We start from the raw sequence: 23,829 nt of genomic DNA on the forward strand, positions 1-23,829 counted from the left end.
ATTGTTCTTAATGCATTCCACTATGTAATGAATAAAAATTTGCAACGGGAATATTTCATTCAGTGATATATAGGATGTGGTATTTTAGCGTTCCCTTTCTTTTTTTGAGCAGTGTATTTAGAAGAGACGTCGGGGATTCCAGCAGGTAGGTGGAGGTTTGAAGGGTTCCTGTTCGACAACCACAGAATACTGACGTGGCCACTGGACCAGGGTCTGACAAATGAATTCAGTCATCTCTAAGATTCCAAACCGCTGGAAAGCGACCGGCTGGAGATCACTGCTCCAGAGTAAGAACGATGAAGGAGGAGTGACTTGATTGCCCTACTATGAAATTTGGGTAATCAGAACCAATTAACCCCTACTGATTGGAAATAAGTAAACTTAAGTACACACCTTTTAAGGAGAGTGAGGCTCTTTCTAAGGAGCTAATGGCTGCCGATCCCCCTTCTGGGCAGACCTGCTGCAGGAACATGTCAGCGTGATGATTCCACAGGCAGCATGCAAAGCCGTAGATCTCCGCAGCCAGCTAGAAAGCAACATAAAAAAGATCAGAGACGGAAATTATCAATCCAAGCGTCGTCAGAAAACACAAGTCAAGAGTGAAGAAAATGCCAGCAAAGCTAAGCGCATTTCAGGGCTTCAGTAAATCAAAGTTAAATTGGCATTCAGCATCCAGTCACCTTACATTTGCTGCAAGATTAATCTACAGGAAACTGCAGTCAGTGAGTTCCTTAAGTGACTGACAATGATACATACTATGCAGTGCAGGGAATTAACTTGAAAAATTACTCTGTCTTTAAAGTCCAGCGGAGTTGGAGGAACCTCCTGTGACTTTCATGACAAATAAACACAGCAGAGGAAAATATATTACACTTTATTATCAACAGAAATGGATGGAAAATGTCTCCATGCCTAAGACCCGAATGTCTCTAGGAGGCCCAGGGTAAGTTACTAATGAACATTAGTTCAGATACTGGACTAATCCATTTTATAGATTAACTTGGGACATTATTTAGCTGATACTGATCTTGCTTTACAGTCTGTATTATGCTCCATACTTATATGGTTACACAGGTCCAATAAAAGGCCTTAAAGTTGATTTATGGAGGAGTAATAGTATATATTATATTTTTATACATCAATCATGTTAGCTTTTGCAGCTGCTGCTTGACATTCAGTGCTGCTGCTTAATCTTAAGGTGCATTTATACTGCACAGTTGTAGTTAACAAGAGTTAGGCTAAGGGTCACACTAGCGTATATTCTCTCATCCAAGAGAATCAGGCCGATTCTATCAATCACAATCAGATCAGAGTCTGATCTGATTTTCTCGGATGTGGAGAAGACAGAAAAGAAAACAAATATCTCCATCTTCTCCATTCTGTCAGTCTGTGCCATATGTCATCCAAGTGCAGTCCAATGATTTCCACGGAGCCATAGATTTGCATGGCCGAGTGTGATCCGATTTACGGATGCAAATTGGGCATGCTGCGATTTTTTTCCTCGATTTGCGAAAAACAAATCGGACATGTGCAAGTCCTCGTAGAATGACATTGGTCCGAGTGCGATTCGATGTTTTGTCGGATCGCACTCGAACTGAAAATAGTAAATACGGCCATGTGCACGAGCCCTTAATAGTGATGGTCACTTCACTATAATCTTGAAATCTAAACAGGCTGCCAATCACCCAAAAATCAAGCATAAAGCTCGTTTATCAGGTGAAATTATCTTTTTGGCTGCTGAAAAAAAGAATCCTCAACTCGGCAGCACATCGTCCTGGGTAAACAATGGCAGCCTTTGCACACTGAGCGATCTATTAGTCAATGTTCAGTGTGCAGTCTGTGTAATCAGGCTATAATGACCAACTGGCAGAAACATTGCTGGTCGGTGGTTGCTTAATGCTGCACATGGCAGTAGATGGACCAGAATGGCCAAGTCTATAGGAATTAATTGTAAATGCAGCAACACAATTACTCTGGAATAAGTGCCCAACCAGATTTATAAACATTACACCTCATCTGTGTTTGCCCATGCAGACATCTTATCCAGCTAGTTCTGTAATATTACAGTTTAGCTCAGATGTAATTATCCTACACAGCTGTGTGTCTTCAGCAAAGACTGACACTTTACTCTCAATCCCATCCACAAGATCACTAATAAAGAGATTAAAAAGAATTGGTCTTAAGGGTATGTGCACACAATGACTTTTAGATGCCGTTGTGGTCACCGAGTTTTTTAAGCAGAAGATGCTTCAAAACAGTGTGTTTCCTGAAGGGAAAATGGTGTCCTTGTCCTCGTTTTCTGCAGTTTCTCCGCTGTTCGTTCCTTTTTCACTTGTGTAAAAATAATAATAATCTTTATTTTTATATAGCGCCAACAAATTCCGCAGCGCTTTAGAGACATTATCATCGTGTCCCCTTTGGGGCTCACAATCTACATTCCCTATTAGTATGTCTTTGGAGTATGGGAGGAAACCAGAGAACCCGGAGGAAACCCACACAAACATGGGGAGAACATACAAACTGCTTGCAGATGTTGTCCTTGGTGGGATTTGAACCCAGGACCCCAGTGCTGCAAGGCTGCAGTGCTAACTACTGAGCCACGGTGCTGCCCCGTGTAAATAAAATAGTGAGCGGCTTTCAAGCGGATGAAGACTGAGGAAAGGTCAGGCTACTTCTTTTGATGACTTTAGACCTCTGGAAACCTAAAGCAGGTAAAAGAAGCTCCAGAGACTGAATGTGTGCACAGCAAGTCATTTTTACATTATAGTGCAATTCATTCTTTTAAGTGTTTATTTAGTGCTTTTTCAGGCATGTTACAGAGCGGACCTGCCTGAAAAAGACGTCATGTGCACAAACCTTTAAGCTGATCCTCGTGGTCCCCAATGCTGACTTCATCCCATTTAGAGAAAGTACCAATGAATTTTTGGCCCCGATTCATCAAAGCTTTTATGCCAGTATTCTGGTGTAAAAAAGCTTTGACAAGTCACATAATATTGCCACAACTTAAGGCTGCGCTAAAATTTTGCGAGTAGTGGCGCTCTTACGCCTTTTCCCAAAAAGTGGACGGTGCTGCGATAGTACAGGGCATGCTGACCACCGCTCTTCAAATTTATGACGAGGGGAAGAGTTTGCTATGCCAGAAACCATACTCCAGCACTGAATGGCGTAAGATTTGTGGCGAGGCGCACATACAGGTGCACTTGTAAGGAGATGGACATACTGTCGACGTTCCCTCTTAAAGTTACGTGTATTGCTGTATTGTGCATTGCGACATGCATTATTAGTGATAGATTGTATTTTGCCTGACAGCAGGGAGAGTTATGCTGTGTGCCCACGATGCAGATTTAATGCATTTCCGCCGCGGAAATGCATTAAAATCGCTTGTTAAGTTGTCTGCCATGTTTCCCAATGATAATCTGCATGTGCTGTGCACATACTGCTGAAATTTCCGCTGCGGATTATCATTGCGGAAAAATCCGCAGCACAACCAATTTGGGAACGATTTTGTGGCGAAATCGCACCCATTGACTTGCATTGAACCGCATAAAAGACGGATTTTGGTAAGAACTTACCTGTAAAATCCTTTCCAGCGAAGGAAGGAAGGGAGACACAGATCCATTACTAGTGGGTAGGCGGAGCCCCACAGGATAGTTCACCTCAGATTTAAAAAAAGGGACGACCGGCCCCTCTATTTAGGCTCCTCCTACTCCCATGTTCTTCAGTCCGTACACAAGCTAAGGAAGAGCAGACAACACCAGGGGAACAACACAACCCCTTCTGAAAAATTCAGAAATGTGAGAAAACAGGTTATGCAATAACAGCAAGAAAAAACACACAGTCCTAGGTACAACTCACTGGACCTGACAACTGCGATGAGCTGGCGATGCTGGAAAAGAGCCGTAGTGCGCCAACCCCAGACCAGATGACCGCCATCAGGAAAGGGTCGCGCCGCATCTAGAAACAAAAATATACTTCTGCCATGGGAGGGTGCTGTGTCTCCCTTCCTTCCTTCGCTGAAAAGGATTTTACAGGTAAGTTCTTACCAAAATCCGTCTTTCAGCAGCAGAAGGGAAGGAAGGGAGACACAGATCCATTACTAGTGGGACGTACCAAAGCAGTCCAAAACTCTAGGGTGGGAAATAGTGGCAGAATCTCCAACACCCCAACAACTTAGGTAAGAGCGCAACCAGCGTCGAACAAAAAATAAAATAAAATAAAGAGGTAACCTAAACCACCGCTGCCTGCAGGACCCTGCGCCCCAAGGCCGCATCGGCGGAAGCACTCACGTCCACCTTATAAAATTTAGTAAAGGTGTGAACGGAGCGCCAGGTAGCCGCCCGGCAGAGCTGCTCTGCCGAGGCCTCCTGACGAAAAGCCCACGACGAACCAACAGCCCTCGTGGAATCAGCTCGAACTCTCACCGGACAAGGCTCGCCCTTGAGCCGGTACGCTTCCAGGATAGCCGAACGTATCCACCGAGCTATAGTGTCCTTGGAAGCACGCTGACCACGTCGACGACCAGCAGGAATCACAAAAAGAGAGTCCGACTTCCGAAACCCTTGCGTGATTGAAAGATAGAACTTCAATGCCCGTACCAAATCCAACGAGTGCAAGGCCCGCTCCTTTGGACTCCTCGGCTTCGGACAGAGAGAAGGTAACACGATGTCCTGATTGACGTGAAAATGCGACACCACTTTAGGTAAAAAATCTCCACGGGTACGAAGCACCACACGATCCGGAAGAAATTACAGAAAAGGTGGCGAGCAAGACAGTGCAGCCAACTCCGAAACCCTTCTCAAAGAGGTGACCGCAACCAGGAAGGCCACCTTCCAAGAAAGCAAGTAAAGCGTAGCCGAATCCATAGGCTCAAAAGGCCCATGCTGAAGAGCTTCCAGGACTAGATTAAGCCGCCAAGGGGCCACGACCGCCCTCCGAGGCGGAAACTGACGAGCAACCCCACGAAAAAAAGAACGCACGTCCCTACGTGAAGCAATAGCCCTTCGAAAAAGCGCGGATAGAGCAGATACCTGACCTCGCAAGGTACCAACTGCTAGACCCTTGGCCAAACCATATTGCAGAAACGCCAAGAAGTTGGGGATGGAAAAAACCCTTGGGTTCCTTGACGATCCAGAACACCAAGAATAAAAAGACTCCCAAGTTCAGTGATAAATCCTAGTCATAGCTGGACCTCTGGCCGCCCGCAAGATAGAAATAACCTCGGACGAAAAACCACGACGGTTTAAGATCTCGGTCTCAAGTGCCACACAGTCAAACAAAGTGCCTTCAGGTCTGGATGACGAATGGGCCCTTGGATTAACAGGTCCGGGCGAAGCGGCAGTGGAAAAGGAGGCGCCGCCAGCAGAGACACCAGCGTCGAATACCACGCCCTCCATGGCCAATCCGGGGCTACCAAAATTGCTGGTACTCGTTCGAGTTTGATCCGCCGAATCACCAATGGAAGTAAGGATACTGGCGGAAACACATAGATCAGCTCGAACTGGTCCCACGGGGCCACTAGAGCATCTACCGCCACAGCCTCCGGGTCCCTGTACCTGGACATGAATGTCGGAACCCTGGCGTTCAGCCTGGATGCCATCAAGTCCATCTGAGGAGTCCCCCACCGGGAACACAGCAGTGCAAAGACCTCCGGATGGAGACTCCATTCCCCCGGATCCACCTGCTCGCGACTGAGGAAGTCCGCCGAGATATTCAGCACACCTGGGATATGAATTGCAGAGATGGCCGAAACCCTGGACTCGGCCCAAACCAGGATCCGGGAGACCTCCATCATGAGTCTGGAACTCCTCGTCCCGCCCTGATGGTTGATATACGCGACAGCCGTCGCATTGTCCGACTGAATCCGGACCGGCAGACCGCTCAACAGGATCGTCCAATGTCGGAGGCAGAGAAAAATTGCTCTCAACTCCAGAACGTTGATCGGTAGAGACGACTCCTCTGACGACCAGACCCCCTGAACCCAGAGGTCGCTCCAAACCCCCCCCCCCCCAGCCAGTCAGACTGGCATCGGTGGAAATCACCGACCACCTTGGGAGAAGAAAGGATTTCCCCAGGGATAGAGTTTCTGGACGTAACCACCATCCACGAGACTCTCGCACCCTGCGGGAGATAACGACAGAGTGATCCAGTGAAGTCGGCGAATGATCCCAACTGGTCAGAATTAGATTTTGGAGATCCCGGGAATGAAACTGTGCAAACAGTATGGCGTCCATTGCCGCCATCATCAGACCCAGAAGGCGCATGCATTCCCGAAGGGACATTGCCATCGCCGACCTCATAGCCTGGACATGGCGGCGAAGGTTCGCTTGTTTGTCCGGAGGCAGGGACACCACTGCCCATACTGTGTCGAAAAGCATCCCCAAGAACAGGATTGACTGTGTCGGTTCCAATGACGACTTCTTCCAATTGACCAGCCACCCGAAGTCCTCCAGGTGCTGGAGGGAGAGATCGCGAGCAGCCATCGCCTCCTCCGCTGTGGGCGACACAATCAACAGGTCGTCCAGGTAGGGCAGAACCATAACTCCCTGTTTTCGAAGAAGGGCCATGAGTGGCGCCAGGATTTTTGTAAAAACCCTGGGTGCCGAGGCCAACCCGAATGGTAGGGCCACAAACTGGTAATGGGCCTGACCTATGGCGAAACGCAGGAAGCGCTGGTGGGCCCTGCCGATAGGGATATGCAAATAAGCGTCGCGGATCTCGATCGACACCAAGAAATCGTACTGCGACAGAGCCGCTACGACCGAGCGGAGAGACTCCATGCGGAATTTTCAGGTCCGGACATGAAGATTCAAATCTTTGAGATCCAGAATGGGGCGAAACTTGTCCTCCTTTTTGGGGACCACAAAAAGGTTGGAGTAAAACCCCCTTCCCCGGTCCTCTGGCGGAACCAGAACCACCACACCCTGCTGCAGAAGAGTGTCCACCTCCCGCAGCAGTGCTGCAGCCAGTTTGGGCTCGGACGGGGTGCGTGACTGACAAAACCTGTCCGGGGGACGAGAGTGAAACTCTATGAAATAGCCTGCCAACATAACCTGCGTCACCCAGGCGTCCGAAATATGGGACGCCCAAATCGACCCGAATTGTAGCAGACGACCTCCGACCCGAGAGCCCTCGAGCGGATTCCTGGCGTCAGTCCGCCTTAGCGGGCTTTTTGTCAACCTCCCGTTTGTCCTGACGGAAATGTTGCTTCCAAGGAATGCGGGATTTCTGGGTGGACTTCTTACCGGAAGACGAGGGACGACTCGATCCCCAAGAAGGCTGACCGAACCGCCCCCTGGTCCGAAAGGACCGGCGACCACCACTGGCACTTGACCTGCCAGACGTGGAAGCTGCCGCCTTCCGCTGAGGCAAGGCAGCATCCTTAGCCTTGGCCTTAGCAATCAACTCCGTGAGGTCCGAACCAAAAAGATGACCGCCTTTGTACGCTAGACTAAGCAAACCTTGTTTGGAAACTGCGTCTCCAGTCCACTGTTTAAGCCACAGTGCTCTCCTGACTGTGACGGCCGAAGACTAAGCCCTGGACAGAACGGAAGTAGTATCCAGTACTGCGTCCCTGTCATAACGTGTCGCCTCTTCCAACAGCTGGAAAAGCCTTTCCACTTCCGACAGCGGCGTTCCATCCTGCCATGCCGTCCGCAGCTGGTCCAACCACCGCAGAGAAGCCTCACCGGCCCACATGGCCCCCAAGGCTGCATGTAATCCATGACCCGCGGACTCGTAGATGGACTTCACCGCTAACTCCGTTCTTCTGTCCAGAGGTTCCTGAAGACTGGCCTTCCCTTTAACAGGAAGCAAGGAAGATTTGCTAAGCTGAGACAGAGGAACATCCACTTCAGGGGAGGAAACCCAATTAGCGATCGTCTCCGTTGCGCAGGGATACAAGGCATCAAAAAACCGCATCCCCTGGAAGCGTTTATCCAGACACCGGCGTTCTTTCTCCACTGCCTCGTTAAGTTCATCATGCGCCGGCAATGTTGAACGAGCCCGACGCGACTCCTGATACAGCCGGGCCGACTTGCCAGGCTTTGTCTGCTCTTCAGACAGCTGTAACGCTTCTCGCATGGCTCCAATAAGAGCATCCACGCGGCCCGAAAGCGTAGCAGATCGACTCTGCCGAACTTCATCCTCAGAATCGGAGACTTCACCAACCGTGCTTGTTGGTGAATCTGAAGCCTCCGATGCACTGCGTGGAGGAGACAGTGCCACCACAGTCCTGCGGCGCTTCTTGCCTCGTGGTGTCGTTTGCGATTTAACTGACACCCAATGACCCAGGAGGTTAGAAAGGCTGTCAATGGAGCGGGTGAGCGCCTCCACTTTAACATCACTAAGGGTCGAACTTGACGCCGCCGAAGACCCGGGTGTAACAGAAACGCGAGACCGATCCTGAAACGGATCGGGAGAGAGGTCCGCACCCCCTGGACCCTGATCCGACATGCCTCCCACCTCAGATGCCATCATGTTAGAATGAGTATAATAAACTAGGGTGAGTGAAAATTCCCCTTTTTTTTTGGCACTGAAGGGTTAAAACTCTCCCCTAGAGAGAGTTACCCCAGCCCTGCAGAGCACAAGTTAACCTAACGAACTGGGGGGAAGCGCCCTTTGAACCAGAAGCGTGCACCCCCAGAAAGAGTTAACAGCTCTGTTGAGCAGACCCCCTCAGAAGGGGTTAATGCTGCTGACACACTAAACACCTCACTGCCTTAAGAGGTCAGGGAAGTGAGAGTGTCCAAACAAAAAGTGGTAGCGGCAAATAGCACCTTGCCTGCCTTAGCAGGTCAGCCAAGGTGCTCGGCAATGGAAAGAAAAAAGGGAGCTTCTGCCTACAGGCAGAAACGACTCACCAGTGCCGCGGTGACTGCTCCTTCTGAGCCTGTGTGGGCGGTGAACGGGAAGCAGAGAGCAGGAGGTGCACGTGGAGGGAAGCCGGAAGGAGGGAGAGGGGCGGAGAGCTCAGCGCGTGCTAAGCCAGGAGCTTCCTGTCATAACTACCATGACAGGAAGCCGAATGACGCGAGGCCCTGCCCCCCGAGCTCACTCACAGAGCCCGCGCTCAGAGAGAAAGCGCGAGTTTTCCTGAAGGCTTCCTGTCCAAAAGTGATGGCAGGAAGCCAAGATAATAAAGCCACGCCCCCCGTTCCAACGGAGCCGTGCTCCTCCATCCCTGCTCCCCAGCCCCCAGGGTCAGAGAATGCAGCGGTGATCCTCATACACCGTCTGCAAATACAGAAAAACAGAACATCACCACATGAAGTAACGGCAGCAGCCGCAGCCGCCGCTGAAGCACTCATACATAGAGCACTTACCCCACTGTGCGCCACAGGGACCCCCAGGGATGTGTGCCGCTTGTGGCCCTTGCTCCCCCCACGGCGGAGCGTGCAGGGACCCCACAGGCGGTGTGCGTCTCCGCCAGGAAGCGCCCTATGTCCCCCAGGGCCGGCAGGTTACTGCGGGGACCTCCTTAATGGGTACGCAGGTCTGCCAGGGGAGGGCAGGGGTCCCGGCAGCGCCGAGACCCCCTGAGACCTCTAGACCATGGGGGATCCAGGTCTCCATTGGTAAATTTAAAATAAAAAACCTTCTGAGGAGCTGCCATGGCAGCGACTATCCTCTGCAACCTCAAATTTCAGACTGGAGAACATGGGAGTAGGAGGAGCCTAAGTAGAGGGGCCGGTCGTCACTTTTTTAAAATCTGAGGTGAACTATCCTGTGGGGCTCCGCCTACCCACTCACTAATAATGGATCTGTGTCTCCCTTCCTTCCCTTCTGCTGCTGAAATCAGTATTTATACATTTATACATGCGGATTTTATATGGTTCAATGTGAGGATGGTACCCGGGTCTGGAGAAGAGGAGACTCTCATCCGACCCAGGTACCATCATACCCGAAAGTTAAAGAATTATAAAGTAAAAAAAATCATTCATACTCATCGGCGGCCCGCAGTGTACTGCCAGGACCTGCGGTGACGTCATTTATCAGCTGATGGTCACGCGACCATCAGCTGATCGGTGACGTCAGCGGTCAGGTGATGGTCGCATGGCCATCAGCTGATTAAATGACGTCACCGCATGTCCTGCCAGTACACCGCGGGCCGCCGAGGAGAGAGGATCGCCACCAGGTTGAGACCGGGGGCTGCCAGGAGGAGACCGGGGGCCGCCGGAGAGGTGAGTATAAGGTTTTTTTTTTTTCTTTTTAATTATTTTTTTTTAGTATAGATGAATCATTTGAAAGCAGAACTCTCCTCATAAGTTGGTCACACAATATAAATCCATGCCAGTTGCATGGATTTATATTGTGTGACCAACTTATATTGTCAAGCCCTTTTCCAAATGCATTGGAGTGATGCTCAAAATCGCTTGGAAAACCGCATGCATAAACACATGTAAAAACGCTTAAAAAATGCTTAAAAAAAGCATGTGAAAAGCGCATGCGTTTTTTCTGCCAGGGAGAGGAAAAAACGCTCAGGAAATTTCTGCTTCAAATCTGCATCGTGGACACATACCCTTAGGGTTAATGTTTGGGACTAGCCCAGAGTGGGGGGTTAAAAGTGAAGGGACAGCGACAGTATCCTGACAGGAAGACAGACAGGGCCTAAGGGCCTAGCTTGCAGCTAGAGCAGACCTTTGGTCTGAGTACTCAGCAGAATCGCATGAGTTGGGTGTCCTCAAAGCGAGTTGAGACCAAGGCAGTGGATAGAGTGATCCTGAGCAGAGAAAGGAGAAGTGACAGAAAGACAGAGTGATGCACGGAGACGGGTCCTGGGACAGGATGTCTAGAAGTACGGCCCCGAGTTCGGAAAAGGGAACTGGAGAAGAAGAGGGTGCCCCCGGCAGTAGTTCCAAGGCATCAGCAAGCAGAGAGGCTAAGTAACGGCCATAGTGGCAAACTAGTTCCTCTAAGGGAAAAGAGGACACGGAACCACGGGTTGAGCATTGAACTCTCACTTACAGGACTGTAGTACTGTGCTGGATTGTGGTGAAGACAGAGGAACTTGAGGAAGAAACAAGTAAGCCTGGAAGAGTTAGACAGTGTGTGAAGTATTGTAAAGGAAAAGTTCGAGAAGTTATGCACCAGCTATCTACTGTACATAGTTCCCACCAGGTTATTGTTAAGTAAAAGACTCTTTATTTTCAAATGGTGGTCTCCCTCCTTGAACAGTTTAACATCTGGTCCTGGCCAGCCAAAAGTCACCTGCACGGTTAGACACAGCAATTACACAGTACACAGCAGAGGCACATTTATAAGATTATCTCAGCACAGGAACATTTTATTTAAACACATCCAAATGTGGAAATTATTATTATTCCAAGATCTATTAATCAAAATATTGATTGAAATTACCTTTGTTCATGGGAAAACCCTTTTAAGTGCTGCAGCTTCTGTTTCCCATCGTCAAGTCTTTTTTTTTTTTTTTCTGTACCGATCTAAAATCTGCTCTGTATAAACAACATTGTGGATTCCAGGTGGAAAACGTAGAATAGAAAATTCAAACTGATATTTGTGCAGAAATGAGTCAGTATCAGTAGGAAAAATCAGCCCTGATATTTTCATTATCAATAACCTGCTGTTCCCATGCCGATGCACGGCTGGTCTCTTGACTGTCTTTGTTCACTGGGCTTCAAAAAAAATGATGAGTGATCGCCGCAGCAAGTGATTGTAGCAGTGGTATGGGGCAATGATTGACTGCAGCGGTCACATGATTAGTAGATATGTCATTACTAGAGTTAGAGGTGATGAGAGACTGGCAGGGGACCAGAAAAGCATTGACATGGATTTTAGAAAACCTCCATAATTGGATTGGCTGACCATCCAATGTGTATGGGGTCATCTTGACTTTTCCCTGGCAGATGATGGTGGGGAAGAGAAGGATGGTCAGACTCTTAATCTCACACTAGATAAGTCGATGCCATAAGTGGTTGAGTCGAGCCTAACATTAATATTTATGGGGTGTAGGGAGTGATTGGCACCAGATGAACCAGCTTCTGAAGGTGAAACGCCATGATTATTCCCTGCATTAGCTGATTCCATTCCCGGCTTTTGTAGCAGATTTCCGGTGCTGAGTTTACTCCATGATATCCAATAAGTCACACTTTCATCGCGTTTCACCCATTACATTTCCCGCACCCGGTCTCATCTCTGACTATTACAGTTAACAGTAATATTAGAAGCTGCTTATCTGGAATGCGAAAACATATTGCGTAGTTAGATAAAAATACCATTGGAGCCGCAGCTTCTGGGAAGCGTTATACTAAAGGAACAAAAACATTTCTCATGAACCTTACAGACAGCGTGCTATCAGAAGGGGCATTTCTCATCGCAACCCAAACTGCGTGGGTGTCTTTTTTTTCTCTTATTCCCAGCTCTATACTCCACTTTAATCAGAGCAGTATAAAGGATAACTATTCCTCGAGCACTTACAACACTGGCTGGGGGTTTTGCAATAATAAACTCTAAGCACATTTTCCCCATTTAAGCAATAAAAACCACAATGAGTGAAATCCTGGAAAGAATCGCAGCTCTTGAGTGTTCGTTTTTCTTTAATGCTAACTCAAGGGTGAATCCTAATCCTTAAAGGTTGTGTCCACCTTTTATTACTTAAATACATGTATTTAGAGGTAAAAAAAAATTTTTTTTTGCAATTGGATTTTATTAAAAATGTTTCACCATTAAGCTTTTGCAGGCTCTTTTTGCACATTCAGCTTTGATATGGTCTATGGTCATAAATCAGCTAAGAGGAGCTCAGAAAAAGACGGCTTGACGGACAGCCTCTATGCTTGGTGACTTCAGCCAAAAGAGCCGTCAGTCAAGCAGGAGGCGGCGACACTGGGCGGGGAATAGAGCTGGAGTGACGGAGGCTTTAGACCTACCGATGATCTTCAGCCTCAATTACATATCAATTCTCAGTAACGTGATCTCTCAGGGGCGTGTCCCAACACAGACTGCCCAATCAGTGCTGACAGGGTCAATGTCAGACAGTGCAGGGACACACCCTTATCTGGTAACACCCAATTGACAATTTTTCTTACTTTACTAAGAGAAATAATAGAGAACTGGCAAAATGCAGAGTTATAAGAGAAGATGTTCCAAAATACTTTTTCATGAATATAGGTATTACTCAAAACAGAGATCTATTGAGATCTCTGAATAGTTCACTTTAAAGTTGCATTAAAGAAGCACTCCAGTATTTTTTTTTAACTTCATTGAGTCAATGGTCCTTCTCTCTGTATCACACATGCCAAACTCTGGTCCGTGGGCCAAATTTGGCCCGCAGGGTGATAACATTTGGCCCGCGACACAAACTCCCCGGCATTGCACCTTCGATAAGTTGAAGCAATGATGGAAGAGGGGGCAGTCAGCTGCCATTCCCTCCTCCAGCATTCGACGTCTGCGTCTGACGTCTCAGTGTAGCAGGCGCGATGATGCCACTATTTCGCGTCTACTGTGTCGAGCAGTGAAGGAGCTGCAAAAGACACGCTGGAGACCGGAGCAGCAGGGAACCGGGGTAGAGGTATTTTATTTATTTTTTTAATGTGGGGCCCATTATAGTGTATGGAGGACTATGTGGAGCCCATTATTCTGTATGGAGGACTATGTGGGGCCCATTATAGTGTATGGAGGACTTTGTGGGGCCCATTATACTGTATGGAGGACTATGTGGGGCTCATTATTCTATATGGAGGACTATGTGGGGCCCATTATTCTATATGGAGGACTATGTGGGGCCCATTATACTGTATGGAGGACTATGTTGGGCCCATTATTCTGTATGGAGGACTATGTGGGGCCCATTATTCTGTATGGAGGACTATGTGGGGCCCATTATACTGTATGGATGACTATGTGGGGCCCATTATACTGTATGGATGACTATGTGGGGCCCATTATACTGTATGGAGGACTATGTGGGGCCCATTATACAGTATGGAGGACTATGTGGGGCCCATTATACTGTATGGAGGACTATGTGGGGCCCATTATACTGTATAAAAGACTATGTGGGGCCCATTTTTTCTGTATGGAGGACTATGTGGGGCCCATTATTCTGTATGGAGGACTATGTGGGGCCCATTATTCTGTATGGAGGACTATGTGGGGCCCATTATACTGTATGGAGGACTATGTGGGGCCCATTATTCTGTATGGAGGACTATGTGGGGCCCATTATTCTGTATGGAGGACTATGTGGGGCCCATTATTCTGTATGGAGGACTATGTGGGGTCATTATACTTTATGGAGGACTATGTGGGACCCACTATTCTGTATGGAGGACTATGTGGGGCCCATTATACTGTATGGAGGACTATGTGGGGCCCATTATACTGTATGGAGGACTATGTGGGGCCATTATTCTGTATGGAGGACTATGTGGGGCCCACTATTATGTATGTAGGACTATGTGGGGCCCATTATTCTGTATGGAGGACTATGTGGGGCCCATTATACTGTATGGAGGACTATGTGGGGCCCATTATTCTGTATGGAGGACTATGTGGGGCCCATTATTCTGTATGGAGGACTATGTGGGGCCCATTATTCTGTATGGAGGACTATGTGGGGCCCATTATTCTGTATAGAGGACTATGTGGGGCCCATTATTCTGTATGGAGCACTATGTGGGGTCATTATACTTTATGGAGGACTATGTGGGGCCCACTATTCTGTATGGAGGACTATGTGGGGCCCATTATTCTGTATGGAGGACTATGTGGGGCCCATTATACTGTATGGAGGACTATGTGGGGTCATTATACTTTATGGAGGACTATGTGGGGCCCATTATTCTGTATGGAGGACTATGTGGGGCCCACTATTCTGTATGGAGGACTATGTGGGGCCCATTATTCTGTATGGAGGACTATGTGGGGCCCATTATACTGTATGGAGGACTATGTGGGGTCATTACACTTTATAGAGGACTATGTGGGGCCCATTATGCAGTATGGAGGACTATGTGGGGCCCATTATTCTATGTGGGGCCCATTATTCTGTATGGAGGACTATGTGGGGCCCATTATTCTGTATGGAGGACTATGTGGGGCCCATTATTCTGTATGGAGGACTATGTGGGGCCCATTATTCTGTATGGAGGACTATGTGGGGCCCATTATACTGTATGGAGGACTATGTGGGGTCATTATTCTTTATGGAGAACTATGTGGGGCCCATTATTCTGTATGGAGGACTATGTGGGGCCCATTATTCTGTATGGAGGACTATGTGGGTCCCATTATTCTGTATGGAGGACTATGTGGGGCCCATTATTCTGTATGGAGGACTATGTGGGGCCCATTATTCTGTGTGGAGGGCTATGTGGGGCCCACTATTCTGTGTGGAGGGCTATGTGGGGCCCACTATTCTGTATGGAGGACTATATGGGGCCCATTATACTGTATGGAGGACTATGTGGGGCCCATTATGCAGTATGGAGGACTATGTGGGGCCCATTATACTGTATGGAGGACTATGTGGGGCCATTATTCTGTATGGAGGACTATGTGGGGCCCACTATTCTGTATGTAGGACTATGTGGGGCCCATTATTCTGTATGGAGGACTATGTGGGGCCCATTATACTGTATGGAGGACTATGTGGGGCCCATTATACTGTATGGAGGACTATGTGGGGCCCATTATTCTGTATGGAGGACTATGTGGGGCCCATTATTCTGTATGGAGGACTATGTGGGGCCCATTATTCTGTATGGAGGACTATGTGGGGCCCATTATTCTGTATAGAGGACTATGTGGGGCCCATTATTCTGTATGGAGCACTATGTGGGGTCATTATACTTTATGGAGGACTATGTGGGGCCCACTATTCTGTATGGAGGACTATGTGGGGCCCATTATTCTGTATGGAGGACTATGTGGGGCCCATTATACTGTATGGAGGACTATGTGGGGTCATTATTCTGTATGGAGGACTATGTGGGGCCCACTATTCTGTATGGAGGACTATGTGGGGCCCACTATTCTGTATGGAGGACTATGTGGGGCCCATTATTCTGTATGGAGGACTATGTGGGGCCCATTATACTGTATGGAGGACTATGTGGGGTCATTACACTTTATAGAGGACTATGTGGGGCCCATTATGCAGTATGGAGGACTATGTGGGGCCCATTATTCTATGTGGGGCCCATTATTCTGTATGGAGGACTATGTGGGGCCCATTATTCTGTATGGAGGACTATGTGGGGCCCATTATTCTGTATGGAGGACTATGTGGGGCCCATTATTCTGTATGGAGGACTATGTGGGGCCCATTATACTGTATGGAGGACTATGTGGGGTCATTATTCTTTATGGAGAACTATGTGGGGCCCATTATTCTGTATGGAGGACTATGTGGGGCCCATTATTCTGTATGGAGGACTATGTGGGGCCCATTATTCTGTATGGAGGACTATGTGGGGCCCATTATTCTGTATGGAGGACTATGTGGGGCCCATTATTCTGTATGGAGGACTATGTGGGGCCCATTATTCTGTGTGGAGGGCTATGTGGGGCCCACTATTCTGTATGGAGGACTATATGGGGCCCATTATACTGTATGGAGGACTATGTGGGGCCCATTATGCAGTATGGAGGACTATGTGGGGCCCATTATTCTGTATGGTGGACTATGTGGGGTCATTATACTTTATGGAGGACTATGTGGGGCCCATTATTCTGTATGGAGGACTATGTGGGGCCCATTATTCTGTATGGAGGACTATGTGGGGCCCATTATTCTGTATGGAGGGCTATGTGGGGCCCACTATTCTGTATGGAGGGCTATGTGGGGCCCACTATTCTGTATGGAGGACTATGTGGGGCCCATTACACTGTATGAAGGACTATGTGGGGCCCATTATACTGTATGGAGGACTATGTAGGGCCATTATACTGTATGGAGCACTATATGGGGCTCATTATTCTGTATGGAGGACTACGTGGGTCCATTATTCTGTATGGAGGACTATGTGGGGTCATTATACTTTATAGAGGACTATGTAGGGCCCATTATTCTGTATGGGGGACTATGTGGGGCCCATTATTGTGTATGGAGGACGATGTGGGGCCCATTATTCTGTATGGAGGACTATGTGGGGCTCATTATACTGTATGGAGGATTATGTGTGACCAGTTATTCTGTATGGAGTACTACGTGGGATCCATTATTCTGTAAGGAACGGTAAGGAAAAACTTCCTCAATTGTAGACATGTTTTTAATAAATATCAAGGATGGCCTGCGACTTTGTCCAAGTTTGTAATTTTGGCCCTCTGTGTATTTAAGTTTGACATCCCTGATCTCTATATATAATTTAGCTAGTATTATTTTGTTTAGCTGTTCTTTTCTATCTGGAAATTCATGTTATACTTTTCTCCAGTTCGGTAATGCGATCCTATAGTGACTCCCTGGGAGTTACTTAGATTTATGTTCTCTGAAGGGTGTCACCATTTCAGTCCATAACATTTCCTGTGTGCTGCAACTGCACTGATTGTACTACTAAAGGTCTCCACAGATGAGAGGGGGGCATAAAGCTTATATCAAAGATAATGATGGTGACTGCACAGCTCCAGTAACAGTTATAATGTGGGCGATCACAGTTCAGCGTCCCTGTATACTAATAAACTAATAGTTTGATTATCATTCTCTTTATATTCTACTAAATAAAGTGTTAACATTGTAGAGAAATATTACTGTCTCTAGCTGGTCATATGATGCGGTACTGATGCAACATGGCATTTATAGCAGAACACAAGAATAAACTGCAGAGTGAGAGCTAGGAATTAAAGGGAATGTGTCACCCCCCCCCCCCCCCTGGGTGATATCAGACCTCTACTATGGCCATACAGGGTATAGAAAAGTAAATCTATACATACCTGTATGGTCCATAATAGAGGTCTGATTGCAGAGAAAAGCACTTTAATCAATTCTTTTTTTCACAGGCTTGGTGTCCGGGGGACGCCAAGCAATCTCCGCCTATCTGCTTACTATTCCCCTAAATCGCTGCCTCTCTGCTTAATCATATCCCCCCCGCCCCTGCACTTTACAGGGCCCTGTGACAGGCGATGTGGTGTGCACTGTGCTTCCTGACTTCCGGGCATGCGCAAAGAAGTGCCGCTCACATAGAGCTCACATAGAGAGCGCTTTACTTCATCCCGGCCTCGTCTCTCCGTGCACTGTGCCGTAGGTTTCTATTGCGCAGGAACCGGAAAGTGACAGTGACTCCCCGACGCCAGAGCAATAGAAACCTGCGGAGCAGTGCACAGTGCACGGAGAGACGGGGCCGGGATGAAGCAAAGCGTGCTCTATGTGAGCGGCGCTTTGCGCATGCCCGGAAGTCAGGGAGCACAGTGCACGTCACATCGCCTGTCACAGGGCCCTGTGATGTGCCGAGAGGGGGGGGATATGATAATTAAGCAGAGAGGCGGGGATTTAGGGGAATATTAAGCAGATAGGCAGGGATTGCTTGGCGTCTGTGGAAGTCTGTGAAAAAAAAGAATTGATTAAAGTGCTTTTCTCTGCAGTCAGATCTCTGCTATGGGCCATACAGGTAAGTATAGATTTACTTTTCTCTCACCTGTATGCCCATAGTAGAGGTCTGATTTCGCCCAGGGCGGTGACACATTCCCTTTAAGATGAAGGTTGAAAAAGAAAGCAGAAGACTAAACAATAAGAATGTAAGCACTCTATATACAAGTACAGAGTGTGACAATCTGGTGGAGGATGCAGTTATGGAAGAAAATAAATAGTTATTCTATTTTAAATGAATTCTTGATTTTTCAATGAATAAAGTTCAATGCTCTTTACAGTCTTTACATAGATTTCAACTGGTATACTTATTACATGGCAACATGGCCCATAGAACAGACTTTTTCGACTTGAGTTGCTACATGGCCCTCAAGGCTATGGACATCTTTAACATGGAAGAAAATATTTTTACATATGTTAGTGGTTACCTTTACTTAATAAAAAAAATAAAGTCTACAATCTTCATTCCCCCTCTCATTTTCAGACCCCTTGATTTGTATTTTGCAAACTAATCCAAGTTTCAGATTTTTCTCTTCTGGGGATGTCCCTTCCAGTAACATAGGCAGGATGCAAGGTTTGCGTATATAAAGGGTGCTGAGATTTCAGTAGCTAATATATCATCACAGCTTCTATCCTGCAATTTCAAATTCATATTCTTATCTTTTTCTCTATAGTCTGTTTTTTTAACTCTCCTTGAGAAATGTTTCCCTTTGTCCATTTACTTTTCTTAAAGAGGTTGTCCGGTCCAAATCAATAAGTCTGCAGTCACTGTGTGTGGCTGCAGACTTATGAATCCCCCCAGCGCCCGGGTTTTTCGCCGGGTTTCAGACAATGGACAGCAAGATATCTATAAGTTATACATACGCCCAGCCAGTGGGCATGGTCTCGCTCCATACACTTGTACTGATCTAAGCCGCGCCCCTACTAGTGATGCAGCCAGCCAGTGGGCATGGTCTCGCTCCATACACTTGTACTGATCGAAGCCGCGCCCCTACTAGTGATGCAGCCAGCCAGTGGGCATGGTCGACTAAAGGGCTCAGCCTCGCACCAAACAAGTGTATGGAAGCGAGGCCTCGCACACTGGCCGGGAGTATGTATAACGCATACATACCTTCCGGTCCCGGCTCAAAATCCGGCGAATGTATTGTGCGCTGCGGGGATTGAAAAGTCTGCAGTCACACAAAGTGACTGCAGACTTATCGATTTGGACCGGACAACCCCTTCAAGGCCGAAGTAAAACATCCAGAATTCACAAACTGGTCGAGGGTGTCCTGATCCAAACTCCACCACCTCATAGGTTTATATGAGACTGTCAGGTTCAGGTCAGGAGACCCATGACCAGTCCATGCACAGAGGACCATACTTGAAGCGTGACACATGAATGCAGATCTAGCCTAACACTTAGAACCAGGAGCCTTGTCTGAATTGTATCAGTTTTGCAAAACGCAGAGAGAGTAAAGGCAGCATATCAGCAGCGGCAAAATGGTACAAAATTTTTTGATGAAGACTATTTAAAAAGTTGCTTACAAAGTTGTCACAATATCTTTCTTCAGGAGCGCATCGCTCCCCTGCCTCCTAGCTTCCTATTTCCCGGAGGCGGTGTGCTCCTGAAGTTTGGAATGACGGCACGGTTGAGCTGCTGGCCCGAACTGTGCGCTCTGCGAAGCTGCAAGCAAAGGCAGCTTTGCCTCAGAAGTATCGGAAGACATTGACGATAACTGAAACTTGTTTGTAAACTATACCATTAAAAGTCCCTCCGTTCTTAAGAACAGAGAGGATTATTGATAAGAGGTGAATGGCAAAGTGGCTTGTTTTTACAAGCACTTTACAACTTTGTGCTTTGACTAAGGATGCCGAAACGCGTTGCAGCATGTCTGTTATTGTCTGACTTATCTTCCCTACGATTTTTCATGGATTTTGTATTTTCATTTTTTCAATAAAGGATCATAGCTTTAAATGGGGCTGGAAATCACCTACTTTTTATTTGCAACTTTACCAATTTAACTTTGCATTTAGTAAGCAGATAAACAATAAAAGAAAAATCTCTGCAAAGGAGTAAATAGCCTTTAAGCAGTTGGTTTCCCTTTAAAAATTGGTCTTATTTATGACTTTCTCCTAAAATTCAGATGGCATCTTCAAATCCATCTAGCAAACTCCTATTACCACTCTCTAAAATCACAGCAGGTGTAAGGCTACGAGTGGAATGTTTCATTGATGAGGATTTCAATTACTGAAGCAAAATAATTCTCTCTGTACTCTCAAGAAGAGATGTATGATTATAAGCTTTCTACTTTATCCATAAAAAGGAGACCGCAAAATATCAATAAGGATGTAGAGCAGCCATTTCTCAAACGTCGTCATTTTTTTCTTTTTATCAACTGGAAAAGTGTTCATCAATAGACATCAATTATCACCGCGTGGTAGAAAACTGCATGAAAACTTGATTGGGCTAATAGGCCACTTAAATGTAATGTAAGCAGGTATGACAGCATCTGCTCCGGGTTGATTATTCAGCAACAGCACAAAGGAACCAAGTTAAGCGGCCATACATGGGGCTGCCGATTCATCACATATTTAGGAAAGAAGAAGCCATGAGATTTCTTCTGCATCAAGTGGACAACTAATCAATATCTAATTCTAATATAATATCTGTACAGTGTAAGAATAAATAGAGAAGCGTTCTCTGTATAATATGTAGCGGGCACCAATATATCAAATTTGTGTCATCTCAAAATTAACTTAGCAGGCTTTTACTGGCGATGTATAACATATCCCAGTAAGCCATGTAACACCTGTACCAAATCATGTGTTATTGCTAGCTAACCCAAAAAAGTTGGAATGGTTCATAGAGTGGTCTAAATGGCACCAGATATTTGCTTCTTCCTCTAGTCAGAGGTAAATGGTCAGGTAATTAGTACCAGAGCAGTTTTCTCTATTAAGTATTCATCGTTGAGGTATATAAGGAGCGTGTCAGCACACAATGACTGTACAAACCAAGAAGAAAAACTTGATGCAACCTTGGCGTGGCCAAACAGGTTAGTGCACATTCCCATCAACATGATTAGCTGCTATCTCCTTTTTCTTAATTGACAGCAATGACTTTATAGGAGCCAGAGAAAGGCAGAAATAAAGGGAAAACAAGCAGGTGATAAGGTTCACTGAACTTTTTGGCCAAGCTGAAAATGAACTGATACAGTATAATGGCCCCACATAGTACTCCATGCAGTAAAATGGGCCCCACATAGTCCTCCATACAGAATAATGGGTCCCACATAGTCCTCCATACAGTATAATGGGCCCCACATAGTCCTCCATACAGTAAAATGGGCCCCACATAGTCCTCCATACAGTAAAATGGGCCCACATAGTCCTCCATACAGAATAATGGGCCCCACATAGTCCTCCATACAGAATAATGGGCCGCACATAGTCCTCCATACAGGATAATGGGCCGCACATAGTCCTCCATGCAGAATAATGGCCCCACATAGTCCTCCATGCAGAATAATGGCCCCACATAGTCCTCCATACAGGATAATGTGCCCCACATAGTCCTCCATACAGTATAATGTGCCCCACATAATCCTCCTTACAGAATAATGGGCCCACATAGTACTCCATACAGTATAATGGGCCCCCACATAGTGCTCTATACAGCATAATGGGCCCCACATTAAAAAAATATATATTCACCTCTTCTCATCCCCCTGCTGCTCCAGTCTCTGCATTGCATCTTCTGATCCTCTGCACTACTCGGCACAGCAGGCGCATTCTAATGACGTCATCGCGCCCGCTGCGCTGAGACATTAGACTCAGAGGGAGAATGATGGTGGAGAGAGCGGGCCAAATATACTCACCCTGCGGGCCAGATTTGGCCCTCGGGCCAGAGTTTGACATGTGTGCTCTAGAGCCACTCCTTGCTTTACATAGTTTTTTATTTATGGTTTTATATTTATTCTCAAACTTTGAATTTTTTTGAATCATTTCATAGATCTCTTCTTTTTTCTGGGATCATATAGTATCACATTACCATGGTTTCTATGCATTATTGAAGTGCTATGCATTATGTTGGACAACATTAATGTTTGAAAAGATCCAGGACTACAAAAAGATTTTTTTTTTCAGCGTTGGACATTTCCTTTAATGGAATGTTCTCACTACGGGGGAAAATCCACAGCGTATAACAAGAGAAGAGCAACAAGCTTGATGAAAACTTTCATTAACTGAAAAAAATGTCAATCTCATACCGCAGCGTGTTAATTTATATACCGGCTTTTCACTGCGGATTTCACTTTGCAATGCATAGGGTCTAAGGCAAATCTGCATGTAGTATAGCCAAAAATGAGTATGGATGAATGTACATACATTATCTGATTTGAAGGATGTATAATGAAAAGTTTCTACTTTGTATTTAAGAAATACTTGTTAGTTCTTTTTGCTACTGTGGGTGCTCCAAGTCCAGGACATGGAGTCATCCATGAGTCAGAAGCCTCCCACCGGCCGTGGCTGGCAGCGCCATACCTCCCACCGGCCGTGGCTGGCAGCGTCATACCTCCCACCGGCCGTGGCTGGAAGCGTCATACCTCCCACCGGCCGTGGCTGGCAGGGTCATACCTCCCACCGGCCGTGGCTGGAAGCGTCATACCTCCCACCGGCCGTGGCTGGAAGCGTCATACCTCCCACCGGCCGTGGCTGGAAGCGTCATACCTCCCACCGGCCGTGGCTGGCAGCGTCATACCTCCCACCGGCCGTGGCTGGCAGCGTCATACCTCCCACCGGCCGTGGCTGGAAGCGTCATACCTCCCACCGGCCGTGGCTGACAGCGTCATACCTCCTAACCGGCCGTGGCTGGAAGCGTCATACCTCCCACTGGCCGTGGCTGGCAGTGTCATACCTCCCACCGGCCGTGGCTGACAGCGTCATACCTCCCAACCGGCTGTGGCTGGCAGCGTCATACCTCCCATCGGCCGTGGCTGACAGCGTCATACCTCCCAACCGGCCGTGGCTGACAGCGTCATACCTCCCACCGGCCGTGACTGACAGCGTCATACCTCCCACCGGCCGTGGCTGACAGCGTCATACCTCCCACCGGCCGTGGCTGACAGCGTCATACCTCCTAACCGGCCGTGGCTGGCAGCATCATACCTCCCACCAGCCGTGGCTGGCAGCGTCATACCTCCCAACCGGCCGTGGCTGGCAGCGTCATACCTCCCAACCGGCCGTGGCTGGCAGCGTCATACCTCCCACCGGCCGTGGCTGACAGCGTCATACCTCCCAACCGGCCGTGGCTGGCA

At 47.4% G+C, this 23,829-nt stretch overlaps 1 protein-coding gene across 1 annotated transcript in view; it reads right to left on the reverse strand.

The window, feature by feature from the left end:
- Positions 1–23,829, reverse strand: part of IPO11 (importin 11) — a 590,907-nt gene that overhangs the window by 476,537 nt on the left and 90,541 nt on the right. The window contains exon 5 of the mRNA XM_073680251.1: positions 394–526. Within this exon, the coding sequence (XP_073536352.1) occupies positions 394–526 (133 nt within the window). The remainder of the gene's footprint in view (positions 1–393; positions 527–23,829) is intronic.

Source organism: Phyllobates terribilis, unplaced genomic scaffold (assembly GCF_046119375.1).
Source record: "Phyllobates terribilis strain yellow unplaced genomic scaffold, ASM4611937v1 Scaffold_1__5_contigs__length_1240528914, whole genome shotgun sequence".
Taxonomy (NCBI): Eukaryota; Metazoa; Chordata; class Amphibia; order Anura; family Dendrobatidae; genus Phyllobates; species Phyllobates terribilis.